The sequence below is a fragment of the Stegastes partitus genome, unplaced genomic scaffold (genome assembly GCF_000690725.1).
Source record: "Stegastes partitus isolate 25-593 unplaced genomic scaffold, Stegastes_partitus-1.0.2 Scaffold2245, whole genome shotgun sequence".
NCBI lineage: Eukaryota > Metazoa > Chordata > Actinopteri > Pomacentridae > Stegastes > Stegastes partitus.
Window position 1 is genome coordinate 105,673 of NW_007579976.1, and position 15,315 is coordinate 120,987.

The window sequence follows — 15,315 nt, forward strand, 5'->3', positions numbered from 1 at the left end:
CCGAGCCTCCCCCCACTCAGCTCACAGCGAGGACGGCTAACCGGGACCGCAGCCGCTTGGGAAAAACAGACAGAAAATAGGATACAAAAGTAAAGCTTGGACTGTGCTAGTTTTTTCCCGTCTCCACCTGAGTTGTGGAGGACACGTCGGCGTACTCTTAAGTTTCCAGAAAAAAGCTGCTCAGACCTGCTAGCTACCAGACACGGAGAAGGTGAGTAGTCACGCAGATTTGCTTTTGATGCTCGTCGTTGTTGCTAGCTAGAAGGTGAGAAAAAAACCCCTCAGCCATTGGTGGTAAATTAACTAGCAAGCAAAGTCCTAAAGCTGTGTTCATTCTCCGTTTAAATAAAGTGAACTAACGGTATCAGACAAAAAAACATCATTCAACATCTTGAAGCAAGTGGTTGTTGGGAAACTCAAGAAAATCAGTGCTGTATAAAAGCAGCGCGTATTCAACTGATGAATACAGTTATGAACCTTTTCTCTTTACCATCCATTGAGTTGCTGTGAGCATCCCTGGCTGCACAGGTTTTGATGACTTCAGCTAGTAATGGTGTTCATGATTAGATTAAATTAGAATAAATTAAACTTTATTGTCATTGCAAGAATTAAGACAACAAAATGCAGTTCAGCATCTGTCCAGAAGTGCAACACAAAAGCAGTAAAAGTGAAGTGCAATGTAAAATGTCTGAGTGGAAAAAGGTTTGATAGTGCTAAGATATATACTGTATGATTATGTAAATATCCAACATATATTAATATTCAAGATGTGTAAGTAGTGCATGCAGTATATGCAACATCAGTTTATACTGTGTGATAGAGTATCAATGCTATGGACTGTGTGGTAGGAACCTGATAAATATGATGATGATTAGTACGTGGGTAATCCTGACCTAACTCCCTGCCCTTCTCGTGTCATTCACCAGCAAAAAGGACACATCTGTCCTGCCAGCGTCCCACCTACCATCCTCCACCTGCAGGAAAGATGAATCAGTCGGTGGCAATGCAGATGTCAGTGACACTCAGTTAAATGTTACTTGAGCGGATATCATCGCTCGGCTGGCCGAAGAGGAAAAAGAAGAAAGGGACCGTTAAAGGTGCTGGAAGATGTCTCTGTGGATGATACTGCCTGTTAGCCTCCCAGTCCTGACCATCACTGGGATATGGGTTGTGTAAGTACCTTCATAAATAACAGCAAAAAACTGTGAAATCCACATATTTAGTCTAAATAATTATAAAACCTCCAACCCATAGGCAGTCAAGTGTCAGCTGAGACTGAAATGGTTTGTATAATTGTCTGCTGCCTTGAAAGTGAATACTGATGCTCAGGTTTAGTATATTTCAAGGATGTTACATAGGCTATAATGAAAGAGCATAACTGAATTTGTGGTTCCAATGTCAATGCCATACTCTATGCAGACCTTGTAAACAAGAAAACAAAGGAACCGATGTTCTGTAGAAACATAATTCCTGCATTTTTAGCAGACTCTGACATTCAGACTGTTACTTCATTATGCACACTGCTTATTTTAAAGGCAACCTTGCAAACTCCTAATATAGATATACAACAGAAATATATTCTTTACATCAGTATCACCTTGAGTCTATGTGCAATAATGCAATTATGAAAATTTGGCCCACCATAGAGCTCTGTGTAAACTATTTCATTGCCTAATAGATGTATGAAAAACATATTTCACCCACATTTATGCTGCCTGCCTAGCCATTTATCATTCAGTCATTTTTAGATTCTCACATTTATTTTGATTGCAGAGAAAAAAAACTGAATACAGTGCAAATCCTCGATGGAATTTTATTTAGTATCTATACCTAGTTTCTTTCTTTCCTATTAAATATCACAATTTATGTGACATAAAAAAATGAAATATTGTCAAAATAAAAATGAAAATTTTAAAATTATCTGTCTCATGCATTACATGTAGTGATATCCAGGCAGTATTCTACCAAATTGCAAATATGCTGTTTGGAATAAAACAAAAACCTTTTGATACCGCCGCCTCTCCTGCCTTCAGGAGAGCAACACGGCATATTTATTCTGAATTCCTGGGAGCCATGGCAATTACATGTGGATTAACACTCTCCAGGAAGGACCTGGGATTATCACCCTTCACTTAAAGGAGAGACATGCAGGTTTGCAGTGTAGCTTAATTATCTGCAGTACAGTATCTGAGCAGATGTAGCGGAGAGAAAAGAATGAGCACCTCCTGGTTATACTTGGGCTGACAGCTCTTCTCTCTGTTCTGTTATTACTTTGGGAGGAGGAATGTAAACCCCAAGGGGAGAGAGACAGATGGCCTTCTTCCAAATTGTCGTAGTTATGTATCTAGGCTATGTGCTGCATCAGTGTGATGTCTTGTGTGGGAACTAAACTGTCTAATCAGGTGCCAAATATCGAAACTTGTATACCAATTAGTGCTGATAATCGTGGCTGCTTGATAGTTCAAGCTGGAGTGTGTATCCAGGTGTACAGCTATAAATCTACACTAAGTTGGAGAACATTAAGGTGAAAATAAGTGCTCTCATGGCACATTTCTTTTTCAGTTTTGGCATTTGTCTATCCAGGTGTAAAGCTATAAATCTACACTAAGTTGGAGAACTTAGGTGAAAATAATCGCTAGCGTGGCACATTTCTTTCTAGTTTTGGCATTTGTCTCTGAGGTGGAAAGCTGATCTGAGTTGAGATTTCCAAATGCTGCTGACTGGCATACCCTTGAAACCTGTTTCCTTCCCGCTACCTTGACAAGGGCGCCTTGTTTCTAGGAGCAGTCAAAGGTCTTTTTCCAGACTAGTGGAATGTCAAAGGATGTGACATGTTGCATAACTTCTTTTTTCAGTGTGGGTGACCGGGTGGGTGGGAGTAAGGTAAATACTGGAAGGGTGTAGTAGAGAGCGTAAGCAGAATTTTCACTCAGCATCTGGTGCCCATGCCCAATATGTGAAAATTGTGTGTGGAGCCAGGCTTGTGCCCACCCAAGAGTCTTGGCTTCGATTCTGTTGCTGACCTTTTATGAGTTAAGTAATGTCTTAGAAACAGCAGTGTGGCTCTGTAAAACACACAAGCAGTTGTTCTTTCCATTTAGACTGTTGTAGATGAAGTATTATGTGATTCAGTAACCATTCAGAAAAACAACAAGATTTTAGCCTAGACTCCCCCAATTCATCCATGATTTATGCATTACACCCTTTCCTGAGGTTATTTTTGTACAGCTTTTGGGAAATTTCTCTGTGCAAACCTGATTTTTCCATGGAAGTCTTTCCTAAATGTTCCTTGTTCAGTCCTAAATAAAAAAAAACATGGCTTGTTCCACATATATATTGCTCACAGGCATGCAATTACAGTTTACAGCTGCTGCTGAGCTTTGATAGAGGGCTAATTATATAAACAAACCTATTATTACTCGGCCTCCTCTGAGCACATAATACCCTGGTTTAGTTTCACATACAGCTAAAAAAGTCATCTTTATTTAGAAATGTCCCAGAGCTGTACTGGTGCTATTTTGTCTTTGGATGATGACCAAATATATACAAAATGTGACTTAGAAGTTATGGAAAACCAAAAACATTAAACTTCAGCTGTCTGTAGTTAATTTTTCAGTGTTTTTCCAGTGAGAGTCCTTGGTGTTCTTCTAGATTTTTTTGTAAGTTTGTTTTGTTGGTGTCATTGTACTGTGGTTTAAGGGTTTAGGGCTGGAACTGTGGAAATCTTCTACCTTCAGCCATATTCCAGTTGTAGTAGTGGCTTTCCTCACTGTGCTATGCTAGAGATGCACTCTTTAAACACACAGTGTTTCATATAGCTTAATGCTTACCAACAACCAGCTAACCAAGTGTTGGCGGCCTCTCGAGCAGACGGTTAATACAATTGTACATTTTACTAATTCAGTTCAATTTTATTAGTATAGTGCAGTTTACAACATATGTCATCACATAGTGCTTAACATGGTCAGGTATGGACCTTACAAACCAACCATATGTAGTATCAGAACGCTTGTGCGAATAAGCAACATGAACTATAAATAGATACTCCGTATTTCCAGCAGCAACTGTGCTCTTGGATTCATGTATGACAAATGCATTTTGTTCGTAACTAGGGAGGCAAATTTTAAATAAATCTTTTAACTGGTATTCATCTGCCTCATCAATCAGTAATCGATTAATTATGTATGTTATTGCAGATAAAGTACAGTGGGCAATTGTCCAAAATAGTTTTAACTACGATCACATGAGGAAAAGCGACTTTGTAATTTTTCTCACTTTGGTTTTAGACTTCAGCTTGTGTTCATTTTAGCAGCTCTGGTCCGAAACCATTAAATGTCACAGAAGTCTTTGACATGTTACAAATGCCTACATTGCTCTCTGCATGCCGACACGGACTTGACAGTACTGTAACTGACTGCCTCTTGGAGCTGTGACACTCTTTTTTTTTTTCCCTTCTTAAAAAGTGAAACCTTGTCATGCCACCAGGCACACCACAGCAAATGCACAATACATTTTTTTTTTTTTTTTTTACGCACATGTCCTTCCTTTTTCTGCCTTATTGGTTAATATATTTTTAAACAGTTGAAGCAGTAACAGCAGTTATTCGATTCACTGACAATCAGGAACATACCTAGTCATAATGATTGTTGTTTAGTTGGATGCTGTGCATGGTGGAGTTGGAGGTGGCGTGTACAATACAGTGCACACAGACGAGCAAGTTGTGGAAGTAATCTGATGTCAGAATGTTTGTCGCACAAAAAATACGCCTTGCTTCCAATGAAAAAAGGCCATGCATTATTAGTCTATGTGTTCATGTGTGATGTGCTTGTTAGTGACTTCTTGGTGTCAGGTGTGTGTGTGTGTTTCTGATTTATCTCTGTCCTTTAAAGACAGTGAATAGGTTACTATCAACCCCGGAAAACATTCCTAATTGGTGATTAACCTCTTGCTGAACTACGACTGATTTCACAAATCAGGACAAATAGTCTTTCTGTCTGACTCTGACTGTCTGTCTTCCCATCTTTGTCTAGCATTTGGAAATATTGTTTCTGTCATTGTGTGTGAATAACGAGGGTCTAGTGTAATAATTGCATTTCCTTCCTGCACGTCCCTTTTTCCCCTCTTGAGATGTCCACCTTGAAATATGGCTTCATTTATCATATATATATGTTTACATGTTTGCTACAGTTGCAATTGAAAAACACATTTGGCATATGTGAACACCTCAGAACCGTGACTGTCCTACCAACATTTTTTCCTCTGCTCTTCATATTGAGCCGTGCAGCCAACCATCAAATATGCGGACGTCTGCATGCTTGTCTCATTTGCATACGCTGTTCTATAGGACTTGGGCTTGTATGGACAAGGCAGAAACACGTGAACTGCATATGTCGATGGGGGGAAATAATATAGGGCCTCACACTCAGCTCCAAGACATCAATATCTAAAAGTGAGCTGTTCATTGGTGCTTCATCAGCCCAAAACAATTATTTGATATTGAGGTGCCCCATGAGTTTCTTAAAAAGATCTGTTAAGAAAAAAATCATTTGGCTAATTAAAAGATGTTTGTTTTCAAGTGCTTCGAGGCTGAAAATAACCATGGTCACATCTTCAGGCTAATAAAACGTCATTGTCACCTAATTAAAGACCTTTTTGCGTTAGGTCTTATTTATAGCCTGAGCAAAATTTGATCCTTGAGGCCAATACTTACCTCAATATCTGTGAGAAAGAAAAAAAAAAAAACGTACACAAATATATACACAAGTGACAAATTAAAGGAAAAATCTGAACCTTTGACTCCTGCAGAGAGGGGATCTGGTGGCTTTGTGCCTAGTGACAGATCAATACAAAGTTGTTCTGAGTGATTACCTTTATCCTATGATGAGAAAACATTTTTATCCTGATGGGAGTGGTCTCTTCCGAGCTGAGAGTGCTTTTCTCTGTAGGGCACAAGGGGTCACTTGATGGTTGGTGAGAATGAAAACGATATGAATCATATGCTACGGCCCTCACAATCACCAGATCTAAACCCGAGTGAACATCTATGGGAGATGTTGGACTGATGTTTTAGACTCCATCTTCACCACCATCATCAAAACCCTTAATGAGCGAATATCTTTTTTAGGACCGGTGTTCCTCCTTGCAGTGAAGTTTCAGAGTTTTGTAGCATCAATGTCATGTGTATTGAAGTTGTTTTGGTGGCATGTGGTGGCCCAACACCTCACTAAGACACTTCTTGTTGGTTTTCCTGTTCAAACAGAAAGTCAAAAAGAAGCTGTTTTGATGTGTATCCTGCAGATTTGAGATTTTTTTGCCCAATCAAAAAAGAACATTTTAGATGAATACTAAAATTTTAATTGCCTATTGATTAATGTAATGGTGATATTGTTGCCTGGTCAATTAATCGGTCTGTCTGTTTTTTTGTTTTTAATATACTAACTATTAGTCTTGAATTACATCCTAAAGTTTCCATTTTTGTTCAATATGAAAAGATCACATCAGTTATGGACACTAAAAAAACATGCATAGCAATTGAAAGCATGTCGAATATAAAATGAGCGTTAAGTATCATATAGGTCTTGGGCTTTAGAATACAGTTTCTATCTTTTGGCCTTCTGGCCATTGATCTCTTTGGCTGGTCAGTGACCTGACCGAATCAACACTCCAGATGGATTTCAGTAATAGTCAAACCAGTTTGACTGACACAAACCAGTTTTTCCTCTCTTTGACCCTCTAAGTTCCGGATAGAGTGATAAGAAATGGTAAAATATCGGGTCACCTGGTCCCCCAGGTCGAGTAGGTGCATCTCTGTGGTCGGTCAGACTGGCAGGACTTTAGTGTCGTGGAGGTCAATGTTCACGCTTAGTGTTCAGAGGTAATTCACAACCATCACTGTACATAAGCACCTAACTGCTCTACAAATATATGATAATAAAAATGATGTATTAAGATTCAGGAGATAACTCCAATGTAGACTTTTTGCTTGTTGGTTTTCACCTTCAAACAAATTAGATTTCTTTTGTTTTCCTCTGTTCAGGATGTACGCCCACACATATTATGCTTACTTGCTATCTCGGTCTCTCTCTCTATGTGACAGCTCTGGGCTCTCAGTAATATCAGAATATTGTGTTGGTGAGGGTTTTAACAGTGAATTTCTCACTGCTTGTTGTTAGAATGTCTGTGAGTTTAGCAGTTTTTATTCTGAATTGAGTCATTATGTAAGATAACTGTGTAGTAATACAATTACAGTACACCAACATTGTTTCCTTGCATTTTGGCTTATCATATTGTTTGTCTTTTAGGTATGCCATGGCCCTGTACAACCAGCATGTCTGCCCTGTGGATAATTGGTATGTTGCTTAATCTGTCCTGTATTTTGCTTCATCATACCTGTGTTGATCTCTATAGGCTCATCCCTTGCAGTCAGCCTTTAACACGATCAGGGTAATTAGACCTACCTTGATCTACAAATCGTTTTCTTTTCTGAATCCAGTTACCTCTTTTGCTACATTAAATACTGAAATCGTTTCCTGGTCCGTCACCTAACAAACATTGGAGAGATTGAACAAAAACCAAAAGAAAAAAATGCAGAAAACTAGTTAAGCTGTGAGACTAATAGCATTTATTACTGTTCTAAGGTGATGTGCTGTTGTGGAGTAAGTCTGGATGCTGTGTTTTTTTGTTTGTCAGAGAAGTTGAGGTTAATCTCTACCAGCAGAGCTACTATTTGATGACGCAGTGATTTTCTGACACTTTGACTCACCAGCCCGGAAAAAAAAAAAAAAAAGAAAGCCTTTGTTCCCAGAAAATGGCTCTCAAACAAAAACAATACTGTTACTGTAATGTGATCTAAAGACTGAGTACATTTATTGTACCACACATGAAATATTTATACTTGACAATCTACGAACTTACAAAAATAACCAGAAGTATGTCTTTGTTTTGGCTGTGAATCTATTTTTGTTGGTCTGTGATTTTTCCAGTAGAACTGAAGTTCTGACGTAAAATAAATGTGACTTTGCACCATATGTGTATTTTTTAAGATTTACTTTTGCATCTTTTTTTTTTTTTAAATGTGTGTGCTCATGTTTGGTGTATGTTTGGTATTCCAGGTTGTACAACCAGTCGTGTGAAGAGGAGCTGTATTTGCAGAGCGGGCCCTCCTTGTGCTGCACGCTAGACAATGTACCTCTCATCAGGTCAGTGAGATTCCCACCCTGAACCGTCGCCACTCTACCTCTTCTCTCGCTCTCTCTTTTTTCTGTCTCTTTGTTTCTCTGCTGGTTAAAAACAGGAACACTGTCCCATTGTTTCACATGACCCCTGTCGGCACATTGTTGATAAAAAAGCGAGTGAGCTCGAAGGAGACAGTTCTCCTGAGCGTGTCTGTGTGTGTGCCTTCTGAAAATAACTTGTGGCTGAAATATCCTGCCTGCCACCGTGGCAGTTCAGACGCAAAACATGGGTCTACACTTAACCATGTAAACATGCATGCAGAGGAGTCGGCTTACAGTTGGGAGGAAATCAAGACACTCCTGCTCCTTTGTTTAGCCTCTCGCCTCCTGAGCTTTCAACATCAAAGGCCGGTTGTAGCACATAAATGCTGCGGTTTACATAAAAAACTTGGACCAAAGCAAATAAATCACTGCTTGTTTTAATCTAAACACAGATTATATAATATTGTACCCGGAAAGACTCCTCAAAATATATGTGCAGCTACAGATTAACAGAGAAACTGTCTGTGTTGCAAAAGGTAATCTTTAATAGCGCTTCAGTGATGCAGTCCTGGTAGTGCTGTTGTTGCATAATCAGCTGAAGTGATGAAGGTGGAAGAGATTCACATTTTTAATCGATGTTAAATGTAGGGCTGTTGTAGTCCCAATTAAATCAAAGAGTCTCCTAAAAAGTGCAAGCATTAGTACGAAGAATTTTACATTTCCAATCTATGTTCTGAAGAATGTGTGTGTGACCACAGTCAGCTGAGAAGGCTTTGGCTTTGTAGGCAGCAGGAGCTCGGGCACAGACAGCCAGTGTTGACTGTCTGCTGGCTTCCCCTCCTACAAACGTTTCCCATTCCTAGAAGAGAGGCAGTATGTAGTAGGTGAAAAGTCAAAGACATGACGACGGGATGTTGGGAATCTGAGTGTTACAAGCGTGTATTTCACGAGCAGAAATGCATCTGTGACAGCGTGCTGTATTTCAGAGTGAAGAAGCTGCGGCGTAGTGTGCACAAGTTGACTCACAGTGTTTCTCTGATTCATGTCTGTTTACTCTTTCTTGCAGCAAATGTGGGACTCTCCCTCCTGAGAGCTGCTTCTTCAGCCTTATCTGCAGCACAGGCTCATTCATGGGTAAGACACACACATCCATCACTTCAGTGGACATTACACCGACTTACACTAATTGCCTGGACACCTACTCTAACCGCAACTACCTTCTGCCTTACCCTAACCTTACTCTAAAGGACTTGTTTTTGTCCCCTAAAAGAAGACGGGCCCCCACAATATGACTTTATAAGCATATTTACGACCCAACAACATGAGTAACACAAGTATGCACACAACCACTAAGAGCCAGTGAAAGCCCAGCATGTGGTCGTTTCGAAGGGAACACGGGCAGAAATTAGCACAAATTTTGCTTTTTTGTTCTGCAGAATTCTGCACATGTGTTCAAGCGTAGAGACTGTGTATTTTACTGGACACAAGGAAAATATGTGCGATATAAAGGAAGAGAATGATCGCCCATGTGCCAGTCTGTATGTCTTTTGTAAGTCTACACGTGCTGTTGCCCTGTGTTCATTGGTGGCTCTGACTACTCTGATCTAGTTAATGTTTCCCAGCTGTGGTTTAGACTTGCTGCGTGCGTGCGTGTGTGTGTGTGTGTGTGTGTGTGCGTGCGTGCGTGTGTGTGTGTGTGTGTAAAAAGCAGGGAAGAGAGTTGTGTTTTTTTTTTTTTGTCTTGTTTGTGCCCATGCTTTTAGCAGCTATTTAAGGCTGATTGGCTGACTCTGGACCATTTCTTGTAGTTTCCAAAATAACTTGCAGCACTGTAAGTTGTTTGTTGAGCCAAATTACAGCTCTGGTCTTTGCCTATGGCAGGAATGGAAGAGGCTTTCTGTGTCGTATGTGTTTTTGTGTATGGAGACAGTCTATACAGTAGCTTACTGAGGTGTAGGATAGAAAACAGGCTATTGCATTTAAGTGTGAAGCCTGGTCAGACAGCAGTGAAAGTCCACTGTGTTTGAGCAGTTCTGTTAGCCCACCATGAGCCCTGTGTACATATATGTATAGATGTATGTCCAAAAAAAAGGAAGACTAAGTGACTTTAATAATTGAAATGTTGTCCAAATTGCAGTATGGCCTACATAGTTAAAAAAAAAAAAAAAAGCGAACCTGTTGAAAAAAGCTGTGAAAATCTATAAATAAATAAATACTATTGTGTTGAAAAACTGTAAAAGCATTAAAAATAACACCAAATATCTGGAAAATATTCAGATATTATGTTCTGCAGACACATTCATTCAGAGTTCAGTTATGTGGCAATCAAACAGCGTAGGTTTCAAAGCCAAACTGTCGCCACTGTTGGCTTCATTTCTCAACTATGATGGTGTTTCACTTACTCAGTTTAGAGGTAGTTCCGTTGTAATCTTACAATGCACCGTGTTTACCTACAAAGACAATCTTACACAACATGTGTGCAATATAACCGTGAAATAATGATGTCTGGTTTAGAATTACCTCCACTGCTTCCACCCATAGGAACAGGACCACCAAGATGTCTTATAAATTCAAAAATCTTAGCAAGCAGTCCATCAGAGTTGAGTACAGCATTACGCTAAAGGTTTGTTTGCAGTGTGGGCTTCCAGATAGTAATGAAAATCTAAGCTCACAGGTTAACGTCAGTATCACTTTTGTCATTGTTGCTTGTTGCCAAAACCATAAAAGAAGGCAGTAAAATAAAATAAGCCAGAGACCAGGGGGCGCCTTATGACATCCACAGCCAGTAACAAGCGAAGACACATTTTATTTAAAAGGCAAATTGCTGATGGATTAAAATGCTTCATGTGTCTGTTTATGTCAGGTCTTTAGTTATGAATGTGGTTTACAAAATGGTAATGTTGTTTTGGGTGACGCTGATTTTACTGGAGACACCAGGTACGTCTGTGCAGATAGTTTCTAGGCTGTGGGGTTTAACTGGATTATATAATCTGACTGATACTGAATATTTGAGGAGGATGTGGGTAGTGTCATTTGGAGGAGTAAAATAATCAGATAACAAAAAATCTGCCAGTAATAGAGCCAGTAGAGCTACAAATGAGTAGTTGATTAATCACATAATCAATCAGACAAGAGGAAAATCCAAACAAACAAAAAATGTACCAGTGCAGCTTTATAAATAGAAAGATATGCAGCTTCTTTTTGTTTTCCATGATAGCGAACTGAATATAGTTGGATTTTGGTCTGTTAGTCAGACCACACAATGAATTATAACATGATTATCTGACTTATTATTAGATTTATCAGTAAAAATAGTTGCTAGCTGCAGGCTTACATAAAACTTGATATAGATCATCTGCTTTTAAGTTAATAACCGAGTTAGACATTCAGTGACTGTGGAAGAATCTTCTTCTCAGTGCTGTTTGTTGAATAAACTACGTTATAATAGCACTGTTTCAAAATTATCTCACACCTGGTCAGATGAACGTGCGACTGCCTCTGCAGGTGATTTGGTTGCTCTAATCTTGAGGTCAGATTGGGTGACTTCACAGTTGCCTTTTATGTTTATTTTGGCACTCATTCTGAACACAGCAAATGCTAATACCAGTTGTGAGGCGCGTTATTATGTCTCTACAAAAGTGGGTTAAGTTGGTGTGGTATGTAGCTATACAACAGACTATTGTAAATAATCTGTTCTTAGCTTGTTAGCCTATTGATTTATGCCCTACTTGTAAGACGGTGCCTGCTACAGCTGGCTCAGGGTTGCACTGGTAACTGGGATAACATGGACTCAGTGAACTGTATATTGCCTCATAATTATTCTTCTTTTCATCCCAGTTCCCACCTTTCTGCCAGTGTACACACTCGATGTTTTAAAGACAATGTGTATATTCTTTCTCTGCGTGCCTCCTGTGGGAGAGAATGCAGCCGGGTGTTTGGGTTGTAACGTATCCCCTTGTGGGGACGGGGGAGTTTGTTTTACTGTGAGGTGTGGTGTGGCTGAAGTGACTTTTGTGGGAATATGCCCTTGCGTGCATTCGTACTGGCTTTTGTCCTGCTATGTGAATGTGAAAGCAAAAGCAAATCAGTACTTGCGACAGCGTGGTTGTATATTATGTCCATGCTTCCAATCCATGGCAGAGTAACGGTGGTATGTGTGCAACGTTGGTGAGTAAGTGTTTTTACCGGCATTGCACTTCCTCCCTTGGGCTTCCTGATTCTAGTGAAAGGGAGTAAGAACTGGAATGGGTTTGTTTCGTTTTTTCAGTTTTGTTTTTTTTTTTGCTGGGAAAGGCATGTTCATGCAAAATTATTCCTACCGTTGAGCTGTCAGACAGCAGCTTGTTCTGACCTTCTCGGGCCAGGCGGAGGTCAGCCGTGCTGCTTACTCATCGGACATGAAACCCTGCTGGAGCAGCCCTTGACCTCAGCATGACATGCATCCTCAAAGAAGGAAGCCAGAAAACAGGCTACACAGATGCACTGTTAGATTGCCCAAAAGATAAATGTGAAAGAAACATGGATATGCTTTAGAGACAAAACGGGTAAATGTTCTTTCTTGTCTTTAACCTTCAGGCCCAGCTTTCATCATTTCATGGTGACTGTTAAATGCCAGCAAGTTTAAACATGCTCATTTGTTAGGATGAAACAGTCATTTTGTCTAAACAGAAAAAAATCCAGAGCAGCAGGGGGGAGAACAAGATGCTGCCATCTAATGAAATAAACTGCAGCTCACTGTCTTATCCCTTCAGCAACACAGTATGTTCTCCATTTTAGAAAGGAGCTGGGAAATAATGACAAGATTGTTTCCGAGCCTGCAGACACTGCTGTTTGTTTTTCCATGATTGCAAGTGAAATCACTTTGCCATGATGATTTTAGGCAACAGAGGGAAGCTCACACAAACACAGATATGTGGTCATGAGGATTTTAACCAAAAAAATAATAAGAAATATATATTTCACATTGCATCATTATATCTGTTACATTAGCTTCAGCCAGAAGCCCTGTAACCATTGCATTGGCTACATGTTTGTCTGCATGGTCCCTTTTAAACAAATGTTTTTTGTTTTAATTTGTATTCATTGCATCATTTCAGCGAGCACACAGTGAACTGTGTGAATAATGCAGTGATTGTGTTTACTCAGACAAAATAGATTCAGACCTTAGTAATCCTTACATTTATACTTTCTGGTGGTTAATAATATTGATTGATATACTGTATGTGACGTACGGTCTGAGTCCGTCTGCCGACGTCAGAGCTGTGGTGGAGGTATGTTTTCAGTGCCATTAGCTGATTCGCCAAAACTACCGGACAGAATTTAATAAAACTTGATAAAGAGGCTGAGGATAGGAAACTCATTACATTTTATGTCTTTCACCCCATATTTCCTTTCTTTCCCGTCCAATAATGATAACATATGCCAAAAAATGATCTTAAAGGAAAAACACGCTAACATTGGACAGCTGCAGGATAAACAATGATAATTGTTTCATACTGAGGTTGTGGCTAGGTTATGAAATCTGTCCGGTCATTGAGACGCTGGCTTACAGCCAGACAGGCCACAACACATCCAAACCCTGACTAGTAGAGACAAAGCTTTGCATTGTTACGTTTGTCTTTCCACTCCATGACTTTAGTTTCCATTTTTATTCTCTTCTGGCACCACAGACCCTCTTAAAGCCCGCCTCCTACACAGAGATAGTGACAGAGTTAACACAACAGTTTAGTCTTTCAGACAATATATGAGCTTCAGGTTAAGACACGAGAGGGGCTCCTTGTCCCCTCGGATTCTCTCAGCCTCCTCACCCCCTATCCCTCGCTTTCACCAAGCCCAGTCAACCTTCATCAAGCACCAGCCGTGAGGAGCTAACAAAGAGAAACCAAGCGGGGGTCAGCTGCTCGGTGCACCAACAATGCACCCAGTCACAGCCTATTAGCACATCAGCACTCATCTGTCCCATATACTGTACTTAGTTCCCCTTCACCTTTTAATCTTATGCAAGACTTGGATCAACCCCCACAAAAGTGTCTTTCACACTTTCCCGCCATTTCCTGCCGCTCATATTTTCACTGGTTAGGCAGAGAAATGTTACTTCCTGTAACTCTCATTAAGCTCCAATGAGTTCTTGTGTTTCTTGGCTAAGTGAGCTGAGCCGGTGTTTGCATTAAATTAAAGCCAGGCCCATGTGCATGGTTCTCTTCCAACAATAAGCAAGGTGATACTTTTTCTCCCTTTCTTAAAGCACTTTGCTCTTCCAGTGGTACTGTGCAGTGATTTTAACATGTGATCAATGCGACTGACCCTTCTTCTTTGTCTCTGTGTCTCTTTATTTCTTTCTCTCTTCTTGTAGTTATGGTGATTGTGCTGCTCCGCTATGCCCACGTTATTGAGAAGCATCAAAACTGTGTTCTCAACACAGCGAGTCTTTCCACAGGCTGGATCTGTGCCGCTGGACTCATTATGGTGGGCAACTTCCAGGTATGTTCTTCGAGTTTATTCCCCTAATAAAACAAACACAGTGATAAAATACAACATCCATGTTTAAAGCAAAAGATATACAAGACAAATACATGCATAGTACCAGCGTTCAGTCTGGGAAATCCAATTAACACAGGAAATGATATGAGGAAATGATAAATGCTGACTGTGACTATAAACAATGAAACATAAAACTGAATGCAGAAGTACATCTTCTAAATCTGTTTTTTCAGGCAAAATGAAAAAAAAATCTCAGATTCCAGTTTCTATAATGTGCTGATTTAAAAAAAATAAGTTTAGTGGTCTTACATCCATGTTCAAGATCATCGCCTTAGTAGTTGAATATCTTTGAGATTCTAGGATGTTATAGTCTGCATTTTTCACTGCTTTCTTATGATTTATAGACCAAACGCTTAATCAGTAAAATCATCTGCACATTAATCAATCCAAGATCGTTAGATGCAGCCCTAAACAGAACTACATATCACTAACTGTGTACGACTCAGCTTCTATTATGTCTGCCCTTTAATCTTCTTCCAATGACCCTTTCTCTTCTACCTCTTTATAACACACAACTTGTATTTCAGTGCACATATTCAACAATGTCAGTTAAATTGTA

The 15,315-nt window shown here is 39.8% G+C and overlaps 1 protein-coding gene across 1 annotated transcript in view; it reads left to right on the forward strand.

Moving 5' to 3' along the window:
* LOC103374435 (transmembrane protein 150A) overlaps positions 1-15,315 on the forward strand; it is a 25,044-nt gene continuing 9,729 nt past the window's right edge. Inside the window, exons 1-6 of the mRNA XM_008304527.1 lie at positions 1-211; positions 927-1,172; positions 7,302-7,349; positions 8,112-8,198; positions 9,283-9,350; positions 14,569-14,696. Coding sequence (XP_008302749.1) covers positions 1,108-1,172; positions 7,302-7,349; positions 8,112-8,198; positions 9,283-9,350; positions 14,569-14,696 — 396 coding nt within the window. The 5' untranslated portion in view covers positions 1-211; positions 927-1,107. The remainder of the gene's footprint in view (positions 212-926; positions 1,173-7,301; positions 7,350-8,111; positions 8,199-9,282; positions 9,351-14,568; positions 14,697-15,315) is intronic.